Raw genomic sequence first — 22874 nt, 5'->3', positions numbered from 1 at the left:
CACCTCCCAGGATTTTTGAGCCAAGTGGATTTTGCATGCAATCTCAAAATCAATGAAGCATCTTTTCATCTGTTATTTTCTTTAATAGGATATGACCAATTTTATGAAAATATGACCAGTTCTGCACTTCACTGAGATTTTTGTCATCAAAGGTTTCTTTTTAGGGTGCTTTCACACCTGCCTTATTTAGTTCGGTTGAATCATACCAGAGTTCAATAGCTCACTCGGTGTGGTTCATTTGGGCAGGTTGGGCAATTGAACTCTGGTGCCTACCAAAAACAGACCAAACAAGCGGGCCGAGACCTCTTTGAAGAGGTGGTCTCAGTACACTTTAAAATGAACTCTGAAGCGGTTCGTTTGTGGTGAGAACACGATCCGAGATTGAACCGACCTAACTGCAAAAGTGTTAATATTAACGTTTAACAGTCTACTGTTAGTCAAGAGGTTGATCGATTAAAGCTAGAGAAGAGTATACGCAGGAGACAAAGTTTTTGATAGTAAATAGGAAAAAAGTTTTATTGAATAATCTCAGTTGTATATGTCTCTATGTTCAAACTTCGTCTAACCAGCATAAATTCAACATGCATTGTTATACCAAAACGGCTTAACAGCAACATCCCATAAACCTTGAGCTTCCATAAACATTCTCTTTATATATCTCTGTTTACACAGACAGGACAGCTCAGGAAACTTCACAAATATGAGATTGAACAACAATGAAATTAATAAGACATAAAATATAGAAATATAATGAATGAATAAAAAATAATCAAATAAACAATCATATGGATAACTAATGATTATAAAATGATTATGTAAATAAATGATTAGAAATAAACTATAGAGACTTTTTTTCTTTTTTACAAAAAAAAAATATTCTGCACACGAGGATCCATAAGGTAGGATCCATCATTAATCTTAAAAAATGAATAAACTCTTAACATTTTTGCAAAGAAAAGTACATCCCCACCCCACAAAGTGCAGCATCTTTTAACACGTACTATATCTGCCATTAAAAACAAATCCTATTTTAATGCTAAATATACACATGAAATAGGCTTAAAACACTAATATCTTCAACACCCATTTCTCTCTAATACCAAGTTTTAAAAGTTTGAAGTCTCAGCACTGAGTGTCAAAGTCTCATCCTTGTCTTTTACAATATGCATCTTCTGCATGTTCACACAAAAATAATTATATCTTATCATATCTTTGGTTGACATCAGGAATCTTTTATTAATCCGTTCCTGTTGCCTATTTAATCTAATTATCAGTCTGGCTTTAGAGATGATGTTGTCTTTTTCTTTTCAGTTCTTTGTGTAACCTTATATAATCAGATCATTTATCAATTTCAATTTTCTGTGGCTGACTAGGAAGTGCAATTTATTTATTGGATCTATTACATGAAAGCCAACTCTATAAATTCACATTTAGACGATTGTGGAAAAGATGAAGTGTGAAAAGACAGAACTTCAAACTTTGTTTACAATCTCAATACCAGAATCAAAGAGAAATATTGATTTGTTGACTTAATTGTATCTATCCAAACTTTCAATAGCTTCTGATTTTGTGTAATTTCTCCATGCATTTGGAATCATACCCTGACCTTGAAATTTTTTATTGTAGTGTTTTTCCAAATCTTTTTGGAATCTGCACACAAACCACTTCCAGTAGGGCAGCTCAGAGAGGTCAGAGGTTATACTCCAATCTGCATAAACCTCTCCTGCTGTTCTGTATTCTCCCCAGGGAACTTTCTTATCTGAATCAATAGGATAAAAATATAGATTGCTGTTTGCTACTGCTGATGTGCAGATATGAGTAGACAAGTGTGTTGTATCCTGGTAATGTATCCCACTTAGTCCAATATTACGATGGAAGGGAACACTGTGGTCTCCCTCATGGTTTTCTATTGTGTTGGTGCAGGTGGCTTTACAGAATGGACACTGAACCCAACAGCACCGACAGAAATGATCAATCAGAATCTCATCGGGTCTGTCTTTATTATCCAGATTTACTGAAAATGTTGTTGTGTTGAATTTACTGCTGATGTCAGACATTATAGAAGAAAGTTCATTTTTTATCACATCCAGAAGTTTTACATCAATACTACCATGTTTGACTCCACTGAAGTCCTTCACAGAGAATATCAGAACATCTGAGAGCTTCTGTGTAAAAAACTTCAACCACAAATCAACATCTCCACTCTTCACTTGAACATCTTCAGTAGATTCTTGAGCTGCTGTCAGGATCTTCTGCTGCAGGACTTTAATGTTCTTATTCAATTTGCGTTTAACACGGACATTAAACCTATTACTGATGTACTGACGGACTTCATCTCTGATGAAACTCTTGAAGTGATCTCTGGGATTCTCAATGTAGTTCATGTATTTATCAAAATTCTCCTCTTCTGCCAGTCTCTTCAGGATGTGTTTCTCAAGATTTGATCTGTTTTCATTCAGTGATGGACGGTTTGATCTCATCGTATCTGCTAAATCTCTGGCAGTCTGTTTATAGAGACTCTGTTCAATGGGTTCTTTCAGTTTCTGACAGATAATTTCACCAAAAATTGCAGCTGATGTTGCTCCATGACAGTATTTCTGGAAAATACTATAGTATTCATCTCTATTCCTCCTTCTACCTCTCTTCCTATTCCTACCTTCAATATAGAGAACAGGATCATTGTCTTCTCTGAACTTTCTGTGTTGTTCAGTAAATGTCGTGTTTGCTCTCTTAAATATAGAAAATACCAAATCTATGAAGAATTCATTCTTAAACACATATTTCACCGGACCTTCCTGATGGTCTGTTCTTCTCTTATTGATGTAATTTATGAGTTGTTGAATGTAGCTGATGTTGTAGCCCAACTTTGAAATGTTAAATGACTGAATCATTTTGTCTGTCTGCTGGGCAACATCTGTGATAAATGTTTTTATTTCGGTTTCATCTTTTGGAGACAAACTTTGAGCAGATCCAGAAGAGTCCTTTATCAGGACTTGGTTTCCTTTATCTGCTTCCTTTGTCTCTTTAAACTCTTTTTTGAAAATTACATATTCAGAGTAACTTTGAACAGTGAAAATATTGTTCTTACTGCCCTCTTTCCAGTAGTCTACAGGGATAATTCCCTCATAGATATCTCTGAGGAGGTTTTGCACATCTCTCAGTATGTCAATGTCTTTGATTGGAGTAGTATCTGTGATGATCTTCTCCACACACTCTTCCCAAAACGAATTAAACTCTCTCTTCAGTATTTCTTCATTGTTTGTTTTGTCTTTGAGTTTTAATGCAAGTTCTTTGCTCTTTTCTAAGAGAGTGTTTTCATGTTGTGTCCTCTGAGCATCAATCTTTCTCTTCAGGTCTCTCTGCTGAAGAATCACATTTAATTTCATCTTTGTTTCTCTTAAAATGTTTTCTTGAACATCTTTGATTTTGATTTCAAATGATGTTTTCCACTGAATCATGATATCTTTATCTGGGTCTTTCTCAAAGAAATCTAACATTGATTTTTTCACTTCTTCACTTTTCTCCTTCAGTTCTCTCTGAAGATCTGTTTCCTCAATCTCATGAATTGCTTCATTTTCTATTTGGTTTTGTAGTTTGTTCTCAATTTCCAGCATGGCACTGCGAAGAGTCCAGGTCCACTTGCTGTATTCTGTCTCCAGTCTCCTGTATGCTGAAATCTCCAGAGAATTTCTGAAGCTGAACACAAATCGTTCATTCAGTAAAGCCTCCCAGAGATCTTGTATACGCCTTTTCAGATGTTTCAACCTCATACCATTTGATTTTGATGCATGGGAAAGAATTATTTTCTTTATTTCTTGAATATTATCACAATAGTTTGGGTTTGGTGGTGCCATTGGTGGGTTGCCCTCCCATAAATGTGCAAAATACTTCACATCATTCTGTACATCAAAATTTATGACATCACTGAAACATTTAGCATCACAAACTTCCTCTTTAGCAGCGAGTTTTGTCATCTCATCCAGTGTCTTCAGCAGTCGTCTTCTTCCCTCCATGTTTTTCTCTCCAGCTGTGATGTCTGAAACGTTCTGATGTACAAACATACAGCTGGGATTCAGATTGACCTTCTTCATCCTCAGAAAGGCCTGAACAACAATCTGAAGAATATCCTGCATCTCAGCTGGGTTTTCTCCAAAGATGTTGATTAATGTCAGCTGTCCAAGACCCACAACAAATGTGGCCAGTTCATTATCATGATGTCTTGTGGATCTTCCATCGGATTCTAGAGAACGAAGACCCTCAGTATCAACAACCAGAATATAATCAAACTTCATCTGATCTTTCATCTCCTCTGATACTCTGATCAGCTGCATGAAAGCTCCTCTGGTGCATCGGCCAGCACTGACTGCAAACTGAAGTCCAAACATGGCATTCAGCATGGTGGATTTCCCAGAGCTCTGAAGTCCTAAAACTGACAGCACAAAGACTCTCTGGTCTCCCAGTTTCTGTATGAGTTCATCTAGAACAGCAGTGATCCAGATCAGAGGAACATGAGCAGCATCTCCATCCATCAGCTCCAGTGGAAATCCACTGATCATCATCTCTGCTGCAAGACTCGGGAGAGAAGAGAAATTAAACCGAAGATCTGTCTTATTCTTCTTCACAGATGAACATGATTCATAGATCTGACCGATCTCTCTTATGATGTGCTCCAAACCAAAGGTTTCTGTTTGAATCTTTTCAGATATTATTTTTGTTTGTTGAGCAGTTAGCTCAGATTTTACGTCCTTTGAGATATATTCATCCAGGAAGATTCCAAGCCATTTTAAAAAATAGATATTCTCACCAGGCAGGTGTATTTTTTGAATAAATAACAGTATTAAAGTATTTACTTTAAATACATACTGCTGCTCACGTATTCTTTTTAATTCTGCTTGTTTTCTGGTTATGTCTGTTTCTATGTCATCCCCTCGAGGTCGATGAAGTTCTTTGTTCTTCTGACACCACTGATGCCAGAGTTTCCCCTGACAGGGCAGAAATAATTCTTTGATTTCTCTCAGATTTTTATTCTCCAGTAAACTCATCATCTGCTGTGCTGCTTCTCTTCCTCTCCTGCAGTCTTCATCATCTTCCTCATCTACTCTGATATCTGTGTGTTTGGACAAATCTTCAAGTCTGAACATGGATAGTGATTCTGAAGGTGAGAGACAATCATTGATAGCTCTTCTGAGCTCTTCAGATACATCTGAAAGATTTCTGTCTTTCAAACCAATTTTGTATTTTCCTTTCCGTGTCTCCATGAGAGTTGAATCATCCTCAGTAAACAGACAAACAAGTGGCTTTGAGTCCATGTACAATTCTTGAACTTTGATCATGCTGCTGAAATCTGGTAGAAGAACAACATTTACTAAAGACATTTCAGTCAGAATCTGCAGTTGTTTCTCATGGACTCCTGCATCACCATGAAGATTACAGAAGGCAACACAGTTATTAAATTTGTCTGTGTCTTTTCCAGATGGGCAGAACCAGGCGATCTCCACCACTCCATCCATCAGTAGTCTGGTTCTGCTGCTGCCTGGACAGTTCCTGTGGAAGAACGTGTTGTGTTTCTCATTGATCAGATTGTTCATCAGCTGAGACTTGGATGAAGACACAGAACCAAACCTGAAAAATGACACCATTGGAGTTTTTGCTTTGCACACTGGCTGGACTTTACTGATGATATCATTGTTAGTATTTCTCATCTTCCAGCTCTTGTTGATTTGTCTGAATGTCCAGAGAGGAAACTGAATCTGTTGTGTGAATGGATGAGGAACAAGCAGAGGAAGAGCAAACTGACACTGTGAGAGTTTAGTGACCATCAGCTGCTTTAGGAAACTATCAGCACAATGAAACACAGCCATCTGAACATCCATCGGGTGAACAGAGTCTGGTTTAACTGTTCCCTTATTAGACAAAGACATTTCTTTGACAATATCAAGAAGAGTATCATCCTCATGCATTAATGAGTCTTTTTCTATTTGTTGTTTGTGATGTTGTGTTTTAGAGTTTTTAATCTTAATGTATCTTGCTCTGTAGTTCATCATCAGTAGTTTCTGTAAATAATTCTTCACCAGATCTTCTTCAGTACAAGACTCATGAGACTCTAATGAATGTGCCGATATCTGAAGAACATCTGAAGCTCTCAGTTTATTGTGGATGTTGTCTTTAAGATGAAGTCTGTCAAAGAGATCCTCTACTTTTTCACTGATTTTTTTTATTTGTTGTTTTTCCAATCTCGTGTCTTCTGATGAATCTTTTTTAACCATTTCCTATGAAAGAAACAACATAATTTATTGGCTCTTTGCAGTGTATTTGCTGTGAAGGGCAATGCTTATTTAATTATTTATTTATTAACGCCATTCCAGCATCTATAATAATATTTATTGCAAGAACTGGTTAATTGTACACAAGTTCATCTACACAAGTTGATCTATATACACAAGTCAGGGAAAGGGCTATTCAGAATCTCTAATTCACTTGGCCTGAATGTATTTGAACTTTGGGAGGAAACCAGAGTACCGCATATAAATGCACGCTGACACAGTAAACTATAACCACATTCACACAGCAATTTGGTCCCAGAACATTTTCCTAAATTATAAGAGAGGCTTCTGTGTCAACACATCCTGTAAATGTTCTAGGATTGCTCTGTATAGAGGACCTAGTAACATTGCTGTAACATTTACATAAAGCTTTCTGTGTGAACAAAAGGCAGAAACAATGGCGTACAGGGCGTGTTGTAGTGGGGACAAGCATATCATCACAAACAGAGATGACGAAATTATGGTTCAGCTCTTTGATACAAGGATTTAAAACACAGATCAACATTCACGATGAGAAATGATGGCAAACTTAACTGAAGCAGAGATAAGAGAGTTTGTCACTATCAGCACTGAAAATGAGATCTTTTTCATTCACCAGCATAACAGAACATTGCATCACATGATCCTTATGACCTTGTCATAACAAAAATGCATGAGCGTGGTTTCTCGAGAGAGAGATATCACAGATAAAATAACAATCTTCAGACACTCCAGAAAAATCCTACCAAGGGCAGGACTTTAAATACGTCACGTGTTTTTATGATATGTGTGTGAAAGCACGCACAGATTCCAGAAAATCATTGGCACTGTGAATGAACCAAAAATCAAACAATTCCAGACACATTATCCTATATTTTCTGTGATCTGTGTGTGAAAAGGGCTTATGTAAACTCCCGCACAGGAAGACCTGCTGGCCCGGCAGGGGCTTGAACCAGACACCTTTCCGATGTGAGAAAGGGCAGTAGTTACTTATATAGAACAGTCTTAACTATAACTATACTGTGGTTATATTGAAGTTTTTACTTAAACCTGTAGCACCTCCCAGGATTTTTGAGCCAAGTGGATTTTGCATGCAATCTCAAAATCAATGAAGCATCTTTTCATCTGTTATTTTCTTTAATAGGATATGACCAATTTTATGAAAATATGACCAGTTCTGCACTTCACTGAGATTTTTGTCATCAAAGGTTTCTTTTTAGGGTGCTTTCACACCTGCCTTATTTAGTTCGGTTGAATCATACCAGATTTGGGCAGGTTGGGCAATTGAACTCTGGTGCCTACCAAAAACAGACCAAACAAGCGGGCCGAGACCTCTTTGAAGAGGTGGTCTCTGTACACTTTAAAATGAACTCTGAAGCGGTTCGTTTGTGGTGAGAACACGATCCGAGATTGAACCGACCTAACTGCAAAAGTACTGCGCATTTTTGGACTAAACCAGCTGCGGCAGTCAGCTGCGCTGTGTATCATGGGATGAGGAAGTGTTTGTTGACAGTTATTAGCAATATTGCCAAATAATTGCAGGTCGCGGACATACCTGGAGTTGCGAGGAGGTGCAGAGCCTCAGAAATTTGATGGCTTTGCCATTTGCAGTGCATTAAAGCGTTGTTTTCAAGCCGCATCCGTTCTTTATTCTAGAAATTAAAAATTCGTCTAGAGTGCTGTATACAAACTATGTATAACAACCACGAACATAATAACAGCGTGCAGCCGTCTGTCCATGGTGTCTGCTGTATTTTCCTCCTCTTTGTTTACATCCGAAGTTCCCTTGGAATTTTGCGCACATTGATTCTGACCAATCGAGAATCAGTTTAGGTAATACGTTCAAAGACATGTGGCCAATCAGTGATGTGGATGTTATCACATGACTGGAATCTAGTTTGTTTCAACTGGTGCGAACCAGAGCAATCAGTATGATGTGAAAAGGAACTCAAACTGCTAAAAAAGCTACAATGCATAATTTTTTGCTTTTGGTCCGGACCAAATGAACCAAACTACAGATGTGAAAACACCCTTATTCTCTGTTTTTGAAGTGTTGATCATTACAGCCAATTACAGACATGACTGATGAGTGCATCAATGTAAGGTTTAAATGTGTTTTTGTAAAAGTGTATTTTTTCTCTCAGTTTTTCATTACGTGTAAAATAGCAATTAAATAACTTCTAAACGCTTCTTACCTTTATTTTTCTGTGTAGCCCATGAATATATTATTAAAAAGTTTTGGATTTATTCTATTAATGAATGTTACAAATTATGATTACAATGTGAATTGTGTCCCCCCCCAAAACAATGTGGTGCATTTGTTTGGATAGTGTAGCCTACGATACCACGACTGTATAAAACTACAAAAAGAATATACAAACAACTCCATTTCCGTTTCCGGCGGCGGACTAATACCGTACCTCACAGCACATCTAATATAAGTCATTGGAGTTGGACAAAAACTACTTGGTGAGTTTCACGTCTTTGTAAACGAAAGTTGAATGCATTTTAGGAAGGATTGTTCCAGTGCACCTATGCAGCCATTGTGGTGGTGAGGGGTGATACCACAGAAACCGAAAATTCTTGGGCCAGCAGCATATGTCCAAATTTTAGTCAAATCCGTTCTATTTCATCATAAACAATCTGAAAACAGGGCTTTAAGTGTAAAATACCGAACTTGTCCTTAAAACGCGGCTGTAAACACCAGACAGACACCAACTGTACTGCATTTTGTGCGGAATAGAAGATGGGATTAATATCCGTTTAGCCAATACTCATTTATATGATCGAATGTAAATAGAACAGTTTTAACAAGTCTATCTATACAGCTATCTGATCAGAGAAGTGACCTGGTGTAAGGCCCTATAATTGACTGCTGGAATTTTAAATGTAACTTGTGCAATGGTTCGAAAATTGGCAAAATGAAAAAAAAAAGATTCAGTTATTCGGTATTCGGCTAAGTTTTTCATTTTAATCGGGTCAGGTCTTGTCAGGTCACCTCACTTTGGCTTGGTAAGCTTTTCCATAGAGTTTAGTAACACTTCAGAGTAGAAGGGATTATAGGCGTGTCGTTATATTTGCGCTGCCTACTGCTGTGACATCATACATGTGAGAGTGTTGTTGTACATTTCCATACATTTATTTATTTCTCAGTCCGCCAAAAAATTAAAATTGACCACCACAAATAGATGTTTGCACATTGCGTTTATCACTACCTCTATCTCACATGACAGTTTCTGTACAAACACCTGTGGCGTCGGTCGATGCGCTCCGCTGAGCCTCCTTTAAGTTACATTTAAGCATATAATGCTGACTGCCCTTTAAGCATTTCTTTGTTAATATGAGCTAATGCCATTACAATTGTTCAGGTTAGTTTATTGTGCATGCTGCCAGTTACAGCTTTTAATTTAAAAAAAATATTAGAAATGAACCTAGCTTAATAAAATGTCGCAGAAGTATTGAATATTGTTAGTTCATGTTAATTTCACAAGACGTTTTTCAAATATCAAATAAATCTTTGGTGTTCCCAGAGCATGTACTGTATGTGAAGTTTTAGCTCAAAATATCATATAGATAATGAATTATAGCATGTTAAAATTGCCACTTTGTAGGTGTGAGCAAAAATGAGCTGTTTTTGGATGTGTCCTTTAAAATGCAAATGAGCTGATCTCTGCATTAAATGGCAGTGCTGTGCTTGAATAGTGTAGATTAAGGGGCGGTATTATCCCCTTCTGACATCACAAGGGGAGCCAAATTTTAATTAGCTATTTTTTCACAAAAAAGAATGAAGAAAGTTTTATGAGAATCAATCAGCTGCATAGAAGAGTGTCATAATTAAAGTTGACATTTGATGGATTAGTTTAAATTGGCCTTTACGTATTGTAAAAGCTAATCAACAATAATTCAACATATGTCAAAAGTTCACCATTTGTTATTCTACAGTTTTGCATCCAAATCATATATTAAAAACAGAGTATTAAATCTGATAAATAATAACTGAAAGTTATAATTTAACACTCACTTATCTAAAACTTTGAATTAAGATGTATTTTATATTTACACTATAACCAGCACATACCTGGAGTATGTCTTTTCTTTGAGATCTGGTGTGCTCCATTGCCTTCTTCGTGGTTATGGGTTTGTCTATTTAAACAAAAGAAAAGAGTGTAAAATGAGTACTAGGAAAATAGAATTACATTCTCTGAAGTGGTCATCGTTTTCATTGAATAACATCACTTTGGTAAAGTCTTTCTTTTTGGATTTTTTTATTTGTTACTTTTGATTATAAATACGGATACAATAAAAACAGTGTTGGGGAATAAACTACTAAAGAAGTAAAGAAGTACTGTTAACTGAACTACACAGTTTAACAATAGCGATACTTGTCATGTCTCCAGTCTGATCAGCCCTGTTTTCCATTTGTTCTTTTGTTTGTGTTGAGTTGGAAAGTGAAAGTGACAAGCTTGTCAAGTATGCATACTCAACATGTGACCTCTGCATTTAACCCATGCCAGTGAGGACATGCACTGCAAATCATGAACACACAAACACCCGGAGAAGTGAACAGCTATCACAGGGCCAAGGGAGCAATTAGGGTTATTGCTTTGTGAGACTCGAACCACTCTTGGGTTACAAGACTGACTCTCTAACCACTATGCTACAACTGCCCTAGATATGATTTACATATCTACATATGTTTAGTGCACATGGTGTCTAATGCTTCACTAGTGTAGGGTAGTGCCAAATCCTGACAAAATGTATTTGCAAAGACTGGCACCAAATGACTGAATCCACAGGGAACCATTTTCTAAAATAATTAATTCCTGTTGAATTAACACATGAAACCTCTCAAAGAATTCACACCTACCCCCGAGAAAACCACCCCCTGTGCGAAGACAGAAGGGTCACACCCTACCTAACTTTCATCTCTCTCCTCCTCATTCTCTCTGCTAAACTGTATATGAAATGCTACATTCTACATGCACAAAGAATCTGAATCTGGTTTTGTTTGATCTCAATTGAAATGTCTCAATGCAAGTGGTACAATAGTCTCATATTACAACATAATTTAATGTAAAAGTGTAACAATAAAATAAGCAAACTTCACTCAATGTTGGGAGTTAAACACCTTAAACCTGTCCACCAACCACCCACTGTATGCATATTAGGTAACACCCCTGAGTTTACAACAACAACCACTACCAAATTTCTATCATTATTACAATGCTTTGTTCTCTCTAGATATTTAAGGAATGTTTGTAAAGGGTTCAGGTGGGATTTTCTATATTTAGAAATGAACCCCATGATATGATAAAACATGTATTTTTATTACATGTATTACATGCATTATATTTTGAGGAATCTGTAACCAGATCTTTATCTTTTTACCAGGTATGCAATGGTTTTCGTTTGATTGTTTAATTTTTGTATTGGATTGTAAATTGGCTTCTGAATTACGTTTTTCCTACCTGGCTAATAAATTGTTACGTTTGTATTCATTTGAATTTGGTCTGTATTTTTGACTCTTCTAAGTTACTGTAAAGTATTCTGATATATCCTTTGTTACCACATATCTGTGATTGGGGTTAATTCATGTTAATTAAGTTCTCCTTTAACTAAGTTGTATGCAGTCATGTTTATACAGTATGTGGGCCATCAGGGTGATGAGTCTTAACCTCTATTCACTGTCTTTCCGTTGATTAAGTTGTTACATAGAAATATGATTAAACTATATTCAGCTAGACGGTGCCTGAACCTCTGATCATCATGGAGCATTGAATTATGATGTATATTAAAGATTGTGTGAGACTACATTGGTACTTTTTAATGAGAGTCAGTAAGCATGAAGCGGTTTTGTTAAATTGGTTTAGGCATTAACCTCTGGTTATAGTAAGAATTTTGTTATATACAAACGATTGCATGGGGCTAAATGTGAACCTTGTAGCAAGAGATTGCTGGAGCAGCATTGTTAAACTGGTTTAGTCATAACCTCTAGTATGGTCAAGTATGTGTTTTAACCCTCACAACGGCCAATGCGGGCCAATACGACGTTGGTAATCGAATGTTATATAAACATGAGTTAAATAGAATGATTAAACGTTCATCCAAACTCCACAATTCTATCCATTTGTTTCATAATTACAAACAAGAAGATTTCATCTTTTGGAGTCAGATAAACTACCTGAATTACCTAATGTTAAAACGTCATCAGTAAGCGTGAGGACCCTTCTTCTATGATGTTTGGTTTCCGCCATTTGGTTTCTGAAAATTTTCTCCTACACTAGTACAAAAGATTTAACCAATCAAACTTAGGATCTCATCCCTGACACACATACACATATTTTAGAAGAATATTTATACAAGTAATACAAAGGGAACTACAGTACGGGGAAATGCAGCTCCCCCACACTTGAAAACATTTCTTACCATTTTTATTATTTTGCAAGTTGCTTCGTCTTTCTGTGTTGAACATCTCTTCAGTATAGCACTGCTCTTTGTTATCATAAAGCAGTTGATCAATCTTCTTCATCAGTTCTCTCATCTCTGATTGGTTGTTCATGGTTTTGCTGCAGATGTGATATCTTCCTCCACATTTCTTCAGCAGTTGCTCTATCACAGTGTTTTTCTTCAGATCATCTATTATAGAATCAGACTCCTTTTCTCCTTCATAAGTGAAGAGAATCATCACAAACTGAAGAACTCTGTCACCAAACACTGACTGTAGCCATTCAAGACACATCTTATCAGCATCTGTTAACTGACCCAGACGCACAACAAAGATGAAGGCAGAGATTTTATTTTCATGCATTAGTTGACCGATGAGATGATCCACAGAGTCCAGGTGAAGTTCAGAGAAGTCGATCATGTTGATGACTGACACATGGCGTTCTGATATCTTTATCTGTACAGGATCAATTCTGGACAATACTTCATCTTCAGGGGTAGGGGGTGCTTCTCCCAATAGAATGTTGTCATGACCAAACTGAACTGATGTAGAGTTTCCAAATAGTACAACATTTAGAGGTGGCTCATTCACACCTAAAGTTAAAAAAAAGGTTCAAATAACAGTAAAAAGCACTAGAAAAAATCTACAAAGATCATTAGTGTTGATTCATTTTTGAAAAAAATAATTTACTGGCACAAGGTTGTCACAGGTCTTACAAATGAGCTAATTATATCAATCAATATTTGATGTCTAAGCATGATACAGCCAGTTGGGTTTTTATCGCACATAAATCCCTTCTGGGTGAAAAATACCTGATTACTCTGTCAGGATGTAATAACAACCTACTGGCTGTTCATTATCACTTAAATAACACATTTATCATGTATCCAGAAAATCATTAGGAAAGATGTTTTATACTTATATAAACATAAACATATAAACATATCTTTTAGACTCACTTCCTATGACTTGTTGCTCCATGGAATTCTCAGGGTCGAATTGAAGATAGCGTCCACTGTTCATTTGGTCCATTTTCTCTAATTTCTCTTTAATACAAGAGTTGTCTCTCCTAAGCATGCAATGATTATTATGACATTTTTTTATAATTTCCTTTATAACATCATTGACTTCAGTCTGATGCACACTGTGCGAGTGGTGTGTTGTAAGCACCAGTGTGTGTTCATAAACCCTGTCAGAAAAGGAGTTGAGGACCTTCTCCACATGCTCTTGATCTTCTCTTGAACAATCATCATGTTTAAAGATCAGAACAATCACATGAGGTCCTGGATCAGACAGACGCATACACTCCTTTAAAGTTTGTGTGATTTGTTGGTCTGAGAGATGTGGCTGGAGCAGGTAAGGACAGTTTATGACTGTCTTATGATTTCTTCTTTCCATCTGCACTTCATCTGGTGGAGCTTCACTGTTAAAGGCTGTTTTTCCTAATATCAATTTTCCCACTCGGCGGTTTTCAGACACATTCTTCCCCAGCAGAACAAACCTCAGACCACCAGCTAAAACACAAGTTTTGTTATAAAAAACAGTACAAACAAAGTAAACCTATCCACCTTATTTTTGACGTAAATGTGGGCGCCGTCATCTTTGAGCTCTTTTGTCTCTCTCTCTCTCTCTCTCCTCCGGTGAGCCACATAGATGGTACATACGCAGTAAATTTCTTCAAAACAGAAAATCTCTACAGAACATTTGTTTTGACTATATTATGCACTAGAGCTGAATGTGAATGTGGTGCATGCGTACCTATGACCTGTATCCACACATCCATTCGGTAAACCCTTGCATAGAAACTGCCAATAAACAATACAGTAATTGTTCAAAAACAACTAATACTATGCTGATAAAAATATGTTGATTTTAATGTTTATAATAAATGAAAAAGCAAATAATTTTCTAAACTGTAAAGAAAATGCAGCATGAAGTTAAAGGAATAGTCTACTCATTTTCAATATTAAAATATGTTATTACCTTAACTAAGAATTGTTGATACATCCCTCTATCATCTGTGTGCGTGCACGTAAGCGCTGGAGCTCGCTGCGACGCTTCGATAGCATTTAGCTTAGCCCCATTCATTCAATGCTACCATTTAGAGATAAAGTTAGAAGTGACCAAACACATCAACGTTTTTCCTATTTAAGACGAGTAGTTATACGAGCAAGTTTGGTGGTACAAAATAAAACGTAGCGCTTTTCTAAGCAGATTTAAAAGAGTAACTATATTTTATGGCGTAACAGCACTTTTGGGAGTACTTCGACTCGACGCAGTAACACCCTCCCTTTCCCATTATGAGAGGGAGAAGGGGAGCGGACTTTTCAGGCGAGTCGAAGTACTACCAAAAGTGCTATTACGCCATAAAATATAGTTACTCTTTTAAATCCGCTTAGAAAAGCGCTACGTTTTATTTTGTACCACCAAACTTGCTCGTATAACTACTCGTCTTAAATAGGAAAAACGTTGATGTGTTTGGTCACTTCTAACTTTATCTCTAAATGGTAGCATTGAATGAATGGGGCTAAGCTAAATGCTATCGAAGTGTCGCAGCGCGCTCCAGCGCTTACGTGCACGCACACAGATGATAGAGGGATGTATCAACAATTCTTAGTTAAGGTAATAACATATTTTAATATTGAAAATGAGTAGACTATTCCTTTTAAACAAATGGGTTTTGCAAGTCAATTCAATGTACTTTTTAAAGTTTTAACCTGTGAATATTAGACATAACTTAAAAAATTAAGTTAAACAATTTCAACTTGTTTTACTAAGTTAAAGTAGCATGAAAATATATGTTGAATTGTAATTAAACGAAAAACAATTCTGAATAAATGTTATTGTTTAATATGTTTATTATGGTTTGCTTAAATAACTTACAATTTGTTGGACCTTGTGATAAGCTTGATGTGCTGCCATAGATACAAGTCATCAAAAAATTGCTGTTTAAAAAAAACTCACACTGTTTTCTACCGGCCAGCTATTGAAATGGAAGGCTTGCACAAAAAGGGAAATATGTCACATGACTTACTTCCTCGTTCAAAAATAAGGTGAATTAACTGTTCCAAGTAAATACTTACTTATGTGGGGTCTTTCTAGGCTCAGGGATCTTTCTAGGCTCGGGGGTCTATTTTTGCTCCGAGATCTTTTGTGTGAAGTCGGACCAATTGCTGCAGAGAAGAAAAGCTTCAAACAGACTGCAACTACTGTGTTGTGTACATAAGCAAGAACTGATTAAAGGTGGGGTAAGCATTTTCTGGTAAACGTTGTGGATATTTCAAATCACCCAAACAAACAACCCCAACCCCTAGAACGACCTGGACGCTTTTTTCATAGCCCCACCCATCACACACGTACGCAACTGCTGTGCCAGCCGGCTGAGCGTAAGATGTCATAAATAAGTAAAGGAAATGTGCATTATTATAGTAATCCAGGTCGCATGTGTTTTGGTAGTACTGCATGTTTTAAGATAGATGATTACTTTAGTGCTGGACAAAGAGTGAATGACAGCAGAGTTTTCTGGCAACAGTCGGTATTTAGATATTTTATTGCTTTCTTAAAAATTGCTCAAAGGATAAGATTTGTTTAGCAAATATATAATTCAGAATGCTAGTGTCTCTAAACAAGTATGAAGTCAATAGGTTGTTGTAATACATTGTTGTAATGACTTGCAAATGTCTGAAAATAATAAACCAGGCTTGATGACATAATACAGCCTGCATATGCGACCTCCGGAGGCTGTCACATTTGGATTGAGAAACGGCCGTTCTCTCCTGGTCACACAGTTGTGAAAAAGTATCAATCTGCGATCCCAGTACACCATCAGAACGAGTTTTCAGCACAACTGAAAACATTATAATCTCAAAAAGGTTGCTAACTTGTTGTTTCATGAGTGGAAGTGCTACAATAAACACGCAAATATGCACCGATCCCCTGGGTGCTACGGGACTCGGCTTGAGCAGCCACCAAAATGGCCAAGCACATCGGCACAGTTGCTTCACATTTACTTCTCACGTTGCGTCTAAAACCACGCGGAAAACGTGACCGCGCCGCTTTCTTCTTCTTCAAAGTGTGTGGGCGCTTCAGAGCGTCTTTCGTTGCTAAATTACTTAAGCATTGCTTCACGCTTTGACGAGCACCCGCCCGCAGAGAAAGAATTTGGCGCCTATGAGCACACACGTTTGTTAAAAACTGTTTATCTGATCATCATTTACATTTTTATATTTCAAAATGTATGTATGCAATATGTATAAGACCTATATGCATCAATGTGCACATACGTGCATGCACGCACCCCTCTGCAAACACACAAACTTTAGCTTTTTCTCTGGCTGAAAACGCCGGCATGAGGATGCCTCCACCAGCCGCTCAAACTCAGCCTCTTCTCCCTTTTCCTCCTGCTACTTTTTCCTACCAATAGCCAGCAGCCCCCACTGCGGGTGCCCAAGCAGGACATCATCAGTCAGCTACAACGCACTGGCCTCCTACCACTTTTCCATCTTCCGTATCATACAGGCTTCTCCAAGCACCAGGGGCAAATCCATGTGTGAGAAATAATCTGTTCCGCTTTTCCCCATAGACAGCGCAAACTTAATGATTACCTGACAATCATAGCAGATCTCACACTTTCTCATGGCGGAACCTATTTTTACACCTACCACAAATTATTTTCTGCAAAATGCACAGTACGCATTGCCCAGTGGAACCAGTGTCCCTATTGGGGTGTGCTGGATTCCGATCTCCAAAACAGAGTTTTCTTCAGCTGTAAAAACATTACACGGGCAGTTTGCCGATCAGTAGCTCACTCTACCACCTCATGCTTTCAAATCAATCCCGCCATAGCACCCTGCCCAGAACCAACTGCACTTAAATCTACCAGCTACGTCCCTCACTCAGCAACCACAAATCCAGCACCGGAATTCAGCAGAGAAAATCACCATTTCTGTAACAACCAAGTCTGCGGAAACTTCAACAGGGGGAAATGCGTGATACAACATTGCAAGTACCTACACGTCTGCAATTATTGTGACGGGGTTCATGCCCATACCATATGGCCTGTCATGAGAAATTCTAAAAAAAATCTAAAAAGTATTTATCGACTCCAGACAATTATTCTCTTCTTTCCTCTGAACTTACACATCACCCAGACACAAAATTTACTAATTATCGACTATCCGGCCTTCAAAAAGGTTTCAATCCTGGTACTAAATGCCTGCTCTCCCATAGTTTCATATGCAACAATCTCCAATCCGCACTAACAGAGAAAATTGATAGGATAATCCTAGTAGCCACTTCTCTGGCAGAAAGCCAAAACTGCTCCAAACGTGATGATCTATCCGTTGTGAGGAATATGACACAGAGAGAACCCAAATGCAGACGTAGATATACAACATGGAACTTTAATGGCAAAACAGGGTAAAAACGGGAAAACAAAACCCACGAGGGGGCAAAACAAGACAGGATATACACAGAGCTTTAACTAAAGACAGGAATCAACATTAAATAAACACAAGACTAGACTACACTTTAACAGTTAAACAAATGACACTAAACTTGGCTTAATATACACACGACTAGTACTCACAGGTAACAGTACAAAACGAACCCGTACAAGACACCAAACACAAGGACTTTAAATAGGGAAAACTTAATGACACACACCTGAAAAGAACCACGAGTAAGAGACCGTGGAAAAAGTGACGAGACCCGGGAAATCCATGGTCAACATAAACCAATACTAAAACCACGCATCTCCCACATGAAACATTGTACTGTCAGAACCCTGCCATGCTAAACTAGATCTAAATACAAACAGGGATCTGGCAGGATCCTGACATCCGTGCTTGGTCATCTTAAAGGACAAGTTCGGTATTTTACCACTTAAAGCCCTGTTTTCAGATTGTTTATGATGAAATAGAACGTTTGACTGAAATTTGGACATATGATGCTGGCCCGAGAACTTTCAGTTCTTCACATTAAAGAAGCCCACGCAGCTCTGATCAGTTAAACATTTACTCCCATCACAACAGGCCATAATTTCCAGAACGCATCTTATGATTTTATTTTTATTTTATATATTTTATTTTATTTTCTCCTTACCTTTCAGCAACTGACAGGGATCCCCTCCCGGTGCAGCAGACCCATGGCTCCCTTCGGTCACAGGGCAAACCCCCTGTCTGAGCTATGCCATGCTTTGTGACGGGCGCTTTAATTACATGCCTATCCAGCATCGGACAGCGCACCCATCCCGGTGCAGCAGACCAATGGCTCCCTTTGATCGCTGGGCGAACCCCCCATTTGAGCTATGCCATGCTCTGCGACAGGCAGGGATCCCCTCCCGGTGCAGCAGGAGCCCTTCGTCGGATGCGTTAATCTGCATCAACTTATTGCTCCTCTTCTAGCGCAAGTAGGGCTCGTAAGTCCAAAGTTGTGAGCCTCAGGTCTTATCGAGTACTACACAGGCTCTCCCAATCGGCCGGCATATTTCTCAACACATATATTTTGGGGGGCAATCAGAAATATTCATACTCTCCGTTTGCTGTCCTATGCATAACGCTTCCTTTGGGGAGTTCTCCAGGTTTGGGCCATACCCCGGATTCGGAGTTCAAGCTTCACTACGGATCCAGAGCCCTCCCCAGGGACAGCACCCCAAAATATGCTTACTTTCTCAATCAGATTAAATGTAAGGGCTAACTCATGAAATTATATTTTATTAACAAGGTTCGGGCGAAGCACGATCAGATAATTAACTAATTCAGCACAGGTGCATCTCATTAGGTAATCAGCCAAACACTACATATACAGACATCCTACCTACCTCAGTCTCGAGAACTTTTTTCGACATCCCTCCACTACCTCAACTCGCCACTCTAATCTATTCCATCCCACTTTGGGATGAGGGAGTTCTCCGGGTTCGGGCCATACCCCGGATTCAGAGTTTGAGCTTCACTCCGGATCCAGAGCCCTCCCCCGGGACAGCACGCCAAAATATGCTTACTTTCGCAATCAGATTAGATGTAAGGGCGAACTCGTGAAAGTACATGTGAGAGCCCATACTTCTTTACTTAAACTTAAGTAAAAAGTGTAGTCCGTACTTTAACTTTTACCACAGTATTTTTAAACACGAGTATCTCTACTTCTACTTGAGCAAAGATGTACTTTTCCCATCTCTATGTCAGGTTAAGCAGCCATGGCCAGTGTGGCCACGAAAGAGAGACGATGCACCTTTAATAGCGAATGGACTGCAACATACTCTCGGTTAAGACCTGTAGATGGGGAAGCAGAGAGAGCTTTTTGCATTTTATGCAAAAGCAGTTTTTCTGTGGGGCATGGTAGTGTCTTAATCTTTTGGTCGGTGGGTTTAATAAATGTTTCTTTGTAAATTAGATAGACAATATATCTTAAGTTTAAAGTTATTACGTTTGGCCCACATTGTCCCACTTTACCATGCTACTTGTCCCACATTTTGTCTGACTGGAACTGGTCACCCTAAGCCGGCGTGAAAGCACCATGGCCACACTGGTGTCAAACGTATTTATATTCATTACTCAGTAGAAGTATAGATACTTGGGTTTAAAAAGACTTATGTAGAAGTTGAAGTATCAACTCAAGCTTTGTACAAAAGTAAAAGTGTAAAAGTACTGATTTTAAAACTACTTAAAGTATAAAAGTAATGTAAGGAAAATATGCCATTAAGGACAAAAGCTTGTACCCAGGGCAGGCATATTAACAATTACCTTTGTATGCTTGTCTATATAAAATAAACATTAGTGCTGTCAAAATAAATTATTTTTTTGAACGATGACAAGCTGGAATGAAAACAAACTGAAATAAAATAGTAGTAACAAGGCTATTCTAAAGAACAAATAATTCGTGAAAATGTAAATAGCAGAAGTAAAAAGTCGGCTGAAAAATAATTAGTGCAATAAAGTATAGACACCCAAAATGTCTACTTAAGTGAGGTAACGTATAGTATTTCTACAAATACTTCATTACTTGACACCTCTGATGGCCACACGCGGCAAATGCTCTCCTCACACGCTGCACGCTTCGCCTACACACTACTCATAGGTGCAGTGTGAAACAGGCATCAAAGACATGCAGTAGTACAAGACAGTGTCGTTGGTTGACAGGTCAACAGTATTTGCTAAAACTCCATAGAGGATTAATAGAACTGAATGCTCAATCCTCCCCATCGTTAGTAGACACGCCCCTTACTGCTGATTGGCCACAAGTGTGTTTTGGTTTTAGGACTGACAAAGTTTTCCAAAACGTTTTTCCAAAAATGCTTACTTCACCTTTAATGCAATTTGAATTTTGTAATCAAATTACAAATATCATGTTGGATGCAAGTACATAATTAAAATTCTGCAATGCGTTTAATAAAGGTGTAGCTGTATTTTAGTCTTTTTAATCGTTGATGAAATTAAAAGCCTTCAGTTATAGAACATTTTCATCAGTAATTTCTTTGATGAGTTTAACATCATCACATTATTAGACAAGATAACATCAAGATACCAATTAGGAAAGTTTCCTGTAGACTTTTGTACTCACGTCTGTCTTCGAGGTCGGCCATTGGGTTGTCAGTGTTTCTGTTCAGTTTTGCAGTTCATACCAAATATCAGATGTTCTGAGTACTGCTCATTGACTGCTGAATAAATAACATTCAATTATGTTGAAAAAAATGTCTGGCTTAATTAAATAAGTTTCTGAGAACCTACAAGAAAAGCAATAGCTGTGTTATGTCATTTGAGTGGCTATGTTCTGCCTTAAAGTCCCTGTAAAGTCAATCTTGAAAATTGTTTCTGAACACATTATACATTATAAATGTATTGCTAAAACACGCCAAAAGAATTAAGGGCTTTTCACGCTTGAAATAGTTAACCCTGGGTTATTTTAAACCCCAGATTAACAGAATCATGGGTTATCTGTTTCACGTTTCACACTGTTTATACTTTACTAGGCCTTAAGAGCAGGGACGTCATGCACCAATTTTTTTTAAGGGGGCACAGTGTCAACAGCTCACAGAAATTTGTGCATACACAGACATCAAACGAAATATTATAGAGCTTTCAGTCTTTTCCATGGCACTTACATTTCTAACAATCTGAAAACCCCTGCTTTCATGCAAAAACCTCCAAAATAAGAGTGATGACTAACTTTAATATCAAATACTATTGAATGGGAAGAATGACACATTTGCATCATATTTACATCTGAAACGGCATGTTTTATTTAAGTCTTAATGGCTTGTTTAATTGTGCAATTAATGCATTTTGCACAACAACTACATTATCATATAATTAATGTAATTTTAAATCCATAAAGAATATAAACAATGAAAATGACATAAGCTATAGCCACGTGATTAATTTTAATGTTCAATAATGATTTTAAAAAATATGTTTAGATAAAATTATTAGAGGAACGGATTTTTTCATTAAATTTTACCTCATGTGAGCATGTGAGATTCCGCGCCCGAGTGAACTCTGGCGAACTTTGGCGTTGTGCCAAGAAGATGAATCTCTACTGATATAACGTTAAGACGGTCACATTTAAAACCATACATTTTCTACACAGAGGAGGTTAACTGCACATTACCGTACTGGGGTTTGGAAATGTTGTGAGCGTTTCTAACACGTTTTAATTCCTCAGATTGCCAAATGCAGCAGCAAGCCAGCAACAGCAGAGAGCTCGTGAGCGCGCCCAGACGCTGATGACGTCTGCGACTGCGCTGACTGCAGCGCCAGCTGCCGCCAGAATAAAAGTAATGTAACATGATCAAAACACTATCAAAACGGCGAAAATCTCCGAAAAGTGACAAGGATGCAGCACAGAATGTATAATATTGTGCATATTAAACAGATTAAAAGTCAAATAACAGATTAATGGACGCTTATTTGATTTTGAGGTTGGATGCAAAATCCATTGGCTCAAAAAACCAAGGGGGCAGGGGCCCCCTCAGTTTGAATGGGCATGACGCCTCTGGTTAAGAGAACCCTGAAAATTCATAATCTGACATTTCATACTGTGCATTCCTAAACCCTGCATCAAGGGTCTCCAACCCTTTTCCTACACACCTATCTGTAATTATCAAGCAACCCTGAACATCTTGATTAGCTACT

General features: G+C 37.9%; 1 protein-coding gene across 1 annotated transcript; it reads right to left on the bottom strand.

Moving 5' to 3' along the window:
* Window positions 1–969: 969 nt before the first annotated feature.
* Window positions 970–17384, bottom strand: LOC129422073 (interferon-induced very large GTPase 1-like). Its single transcript, XM_073856720.1, has 6 exons — window positions 17352–17384; window positions 13707–14307; window positions 12729–13340; window positions 10335–10445; window positions 6730–6794; window positions 970–6269 (listed from the first exon to the last, which is right to left on the bottom strand). The coding sequence occupies exons 1-6, from the start codon at window positions 17382–17384 to the stop codon at window positions 1530–1532; spliced, it is 6162 nt and encodes a 2053-aa protein (XP_073712821.1). The 3' UTR covers window positions 970–1529.
* Window positions 17385–22874: the final 5490 nt, after the last annotated feature.

This window comes from Misgurnus anguillicaudatus, chromosome 19 (assembly GCF_027580225.2).
Source record: "Misgurnus anguillicaudatus chromosome 19, ASM2758022v2, whole genome shotgun sequence".
In the NCBI taxonomy this organism is placed as follows: domain Eukaryota; kingdom Metazoa; phylum Chordata; class Actinopteri; order Cypriniformes; family Cobitidae; genus Misgurnus; species Misgurnus anguillicaudatus.
Note: the sequence above shows the minus strand (reverse complement) of the source record. Positions and strands in the feature narration are given on the sequence as shown.

Excerpts from the sequence above, each read along its gene's own strand:
- LOC129422073 (XM_073856720.1), bottom strand. The coding sequence starts at position 17,384 with ATGAGAAAGTGTGAGATCTGCTATGATTGTCAG. Across the intron at positions 14,308-17,351 it reads AGATCTGCTATGATTGTCAG|GTTTACTTTGTTTGTACTGT; the intron begins GTAATCATTAAG and ends TAAGGTGGATAG. Across the intron at positions 13,341-13,706 it reads GGAGCAACAAGTCATAGGAA|GTGTGAATGAGCCACCTCTA; the intron begins GTGAGTCTAAAA and ends TTTTAACTTTAG.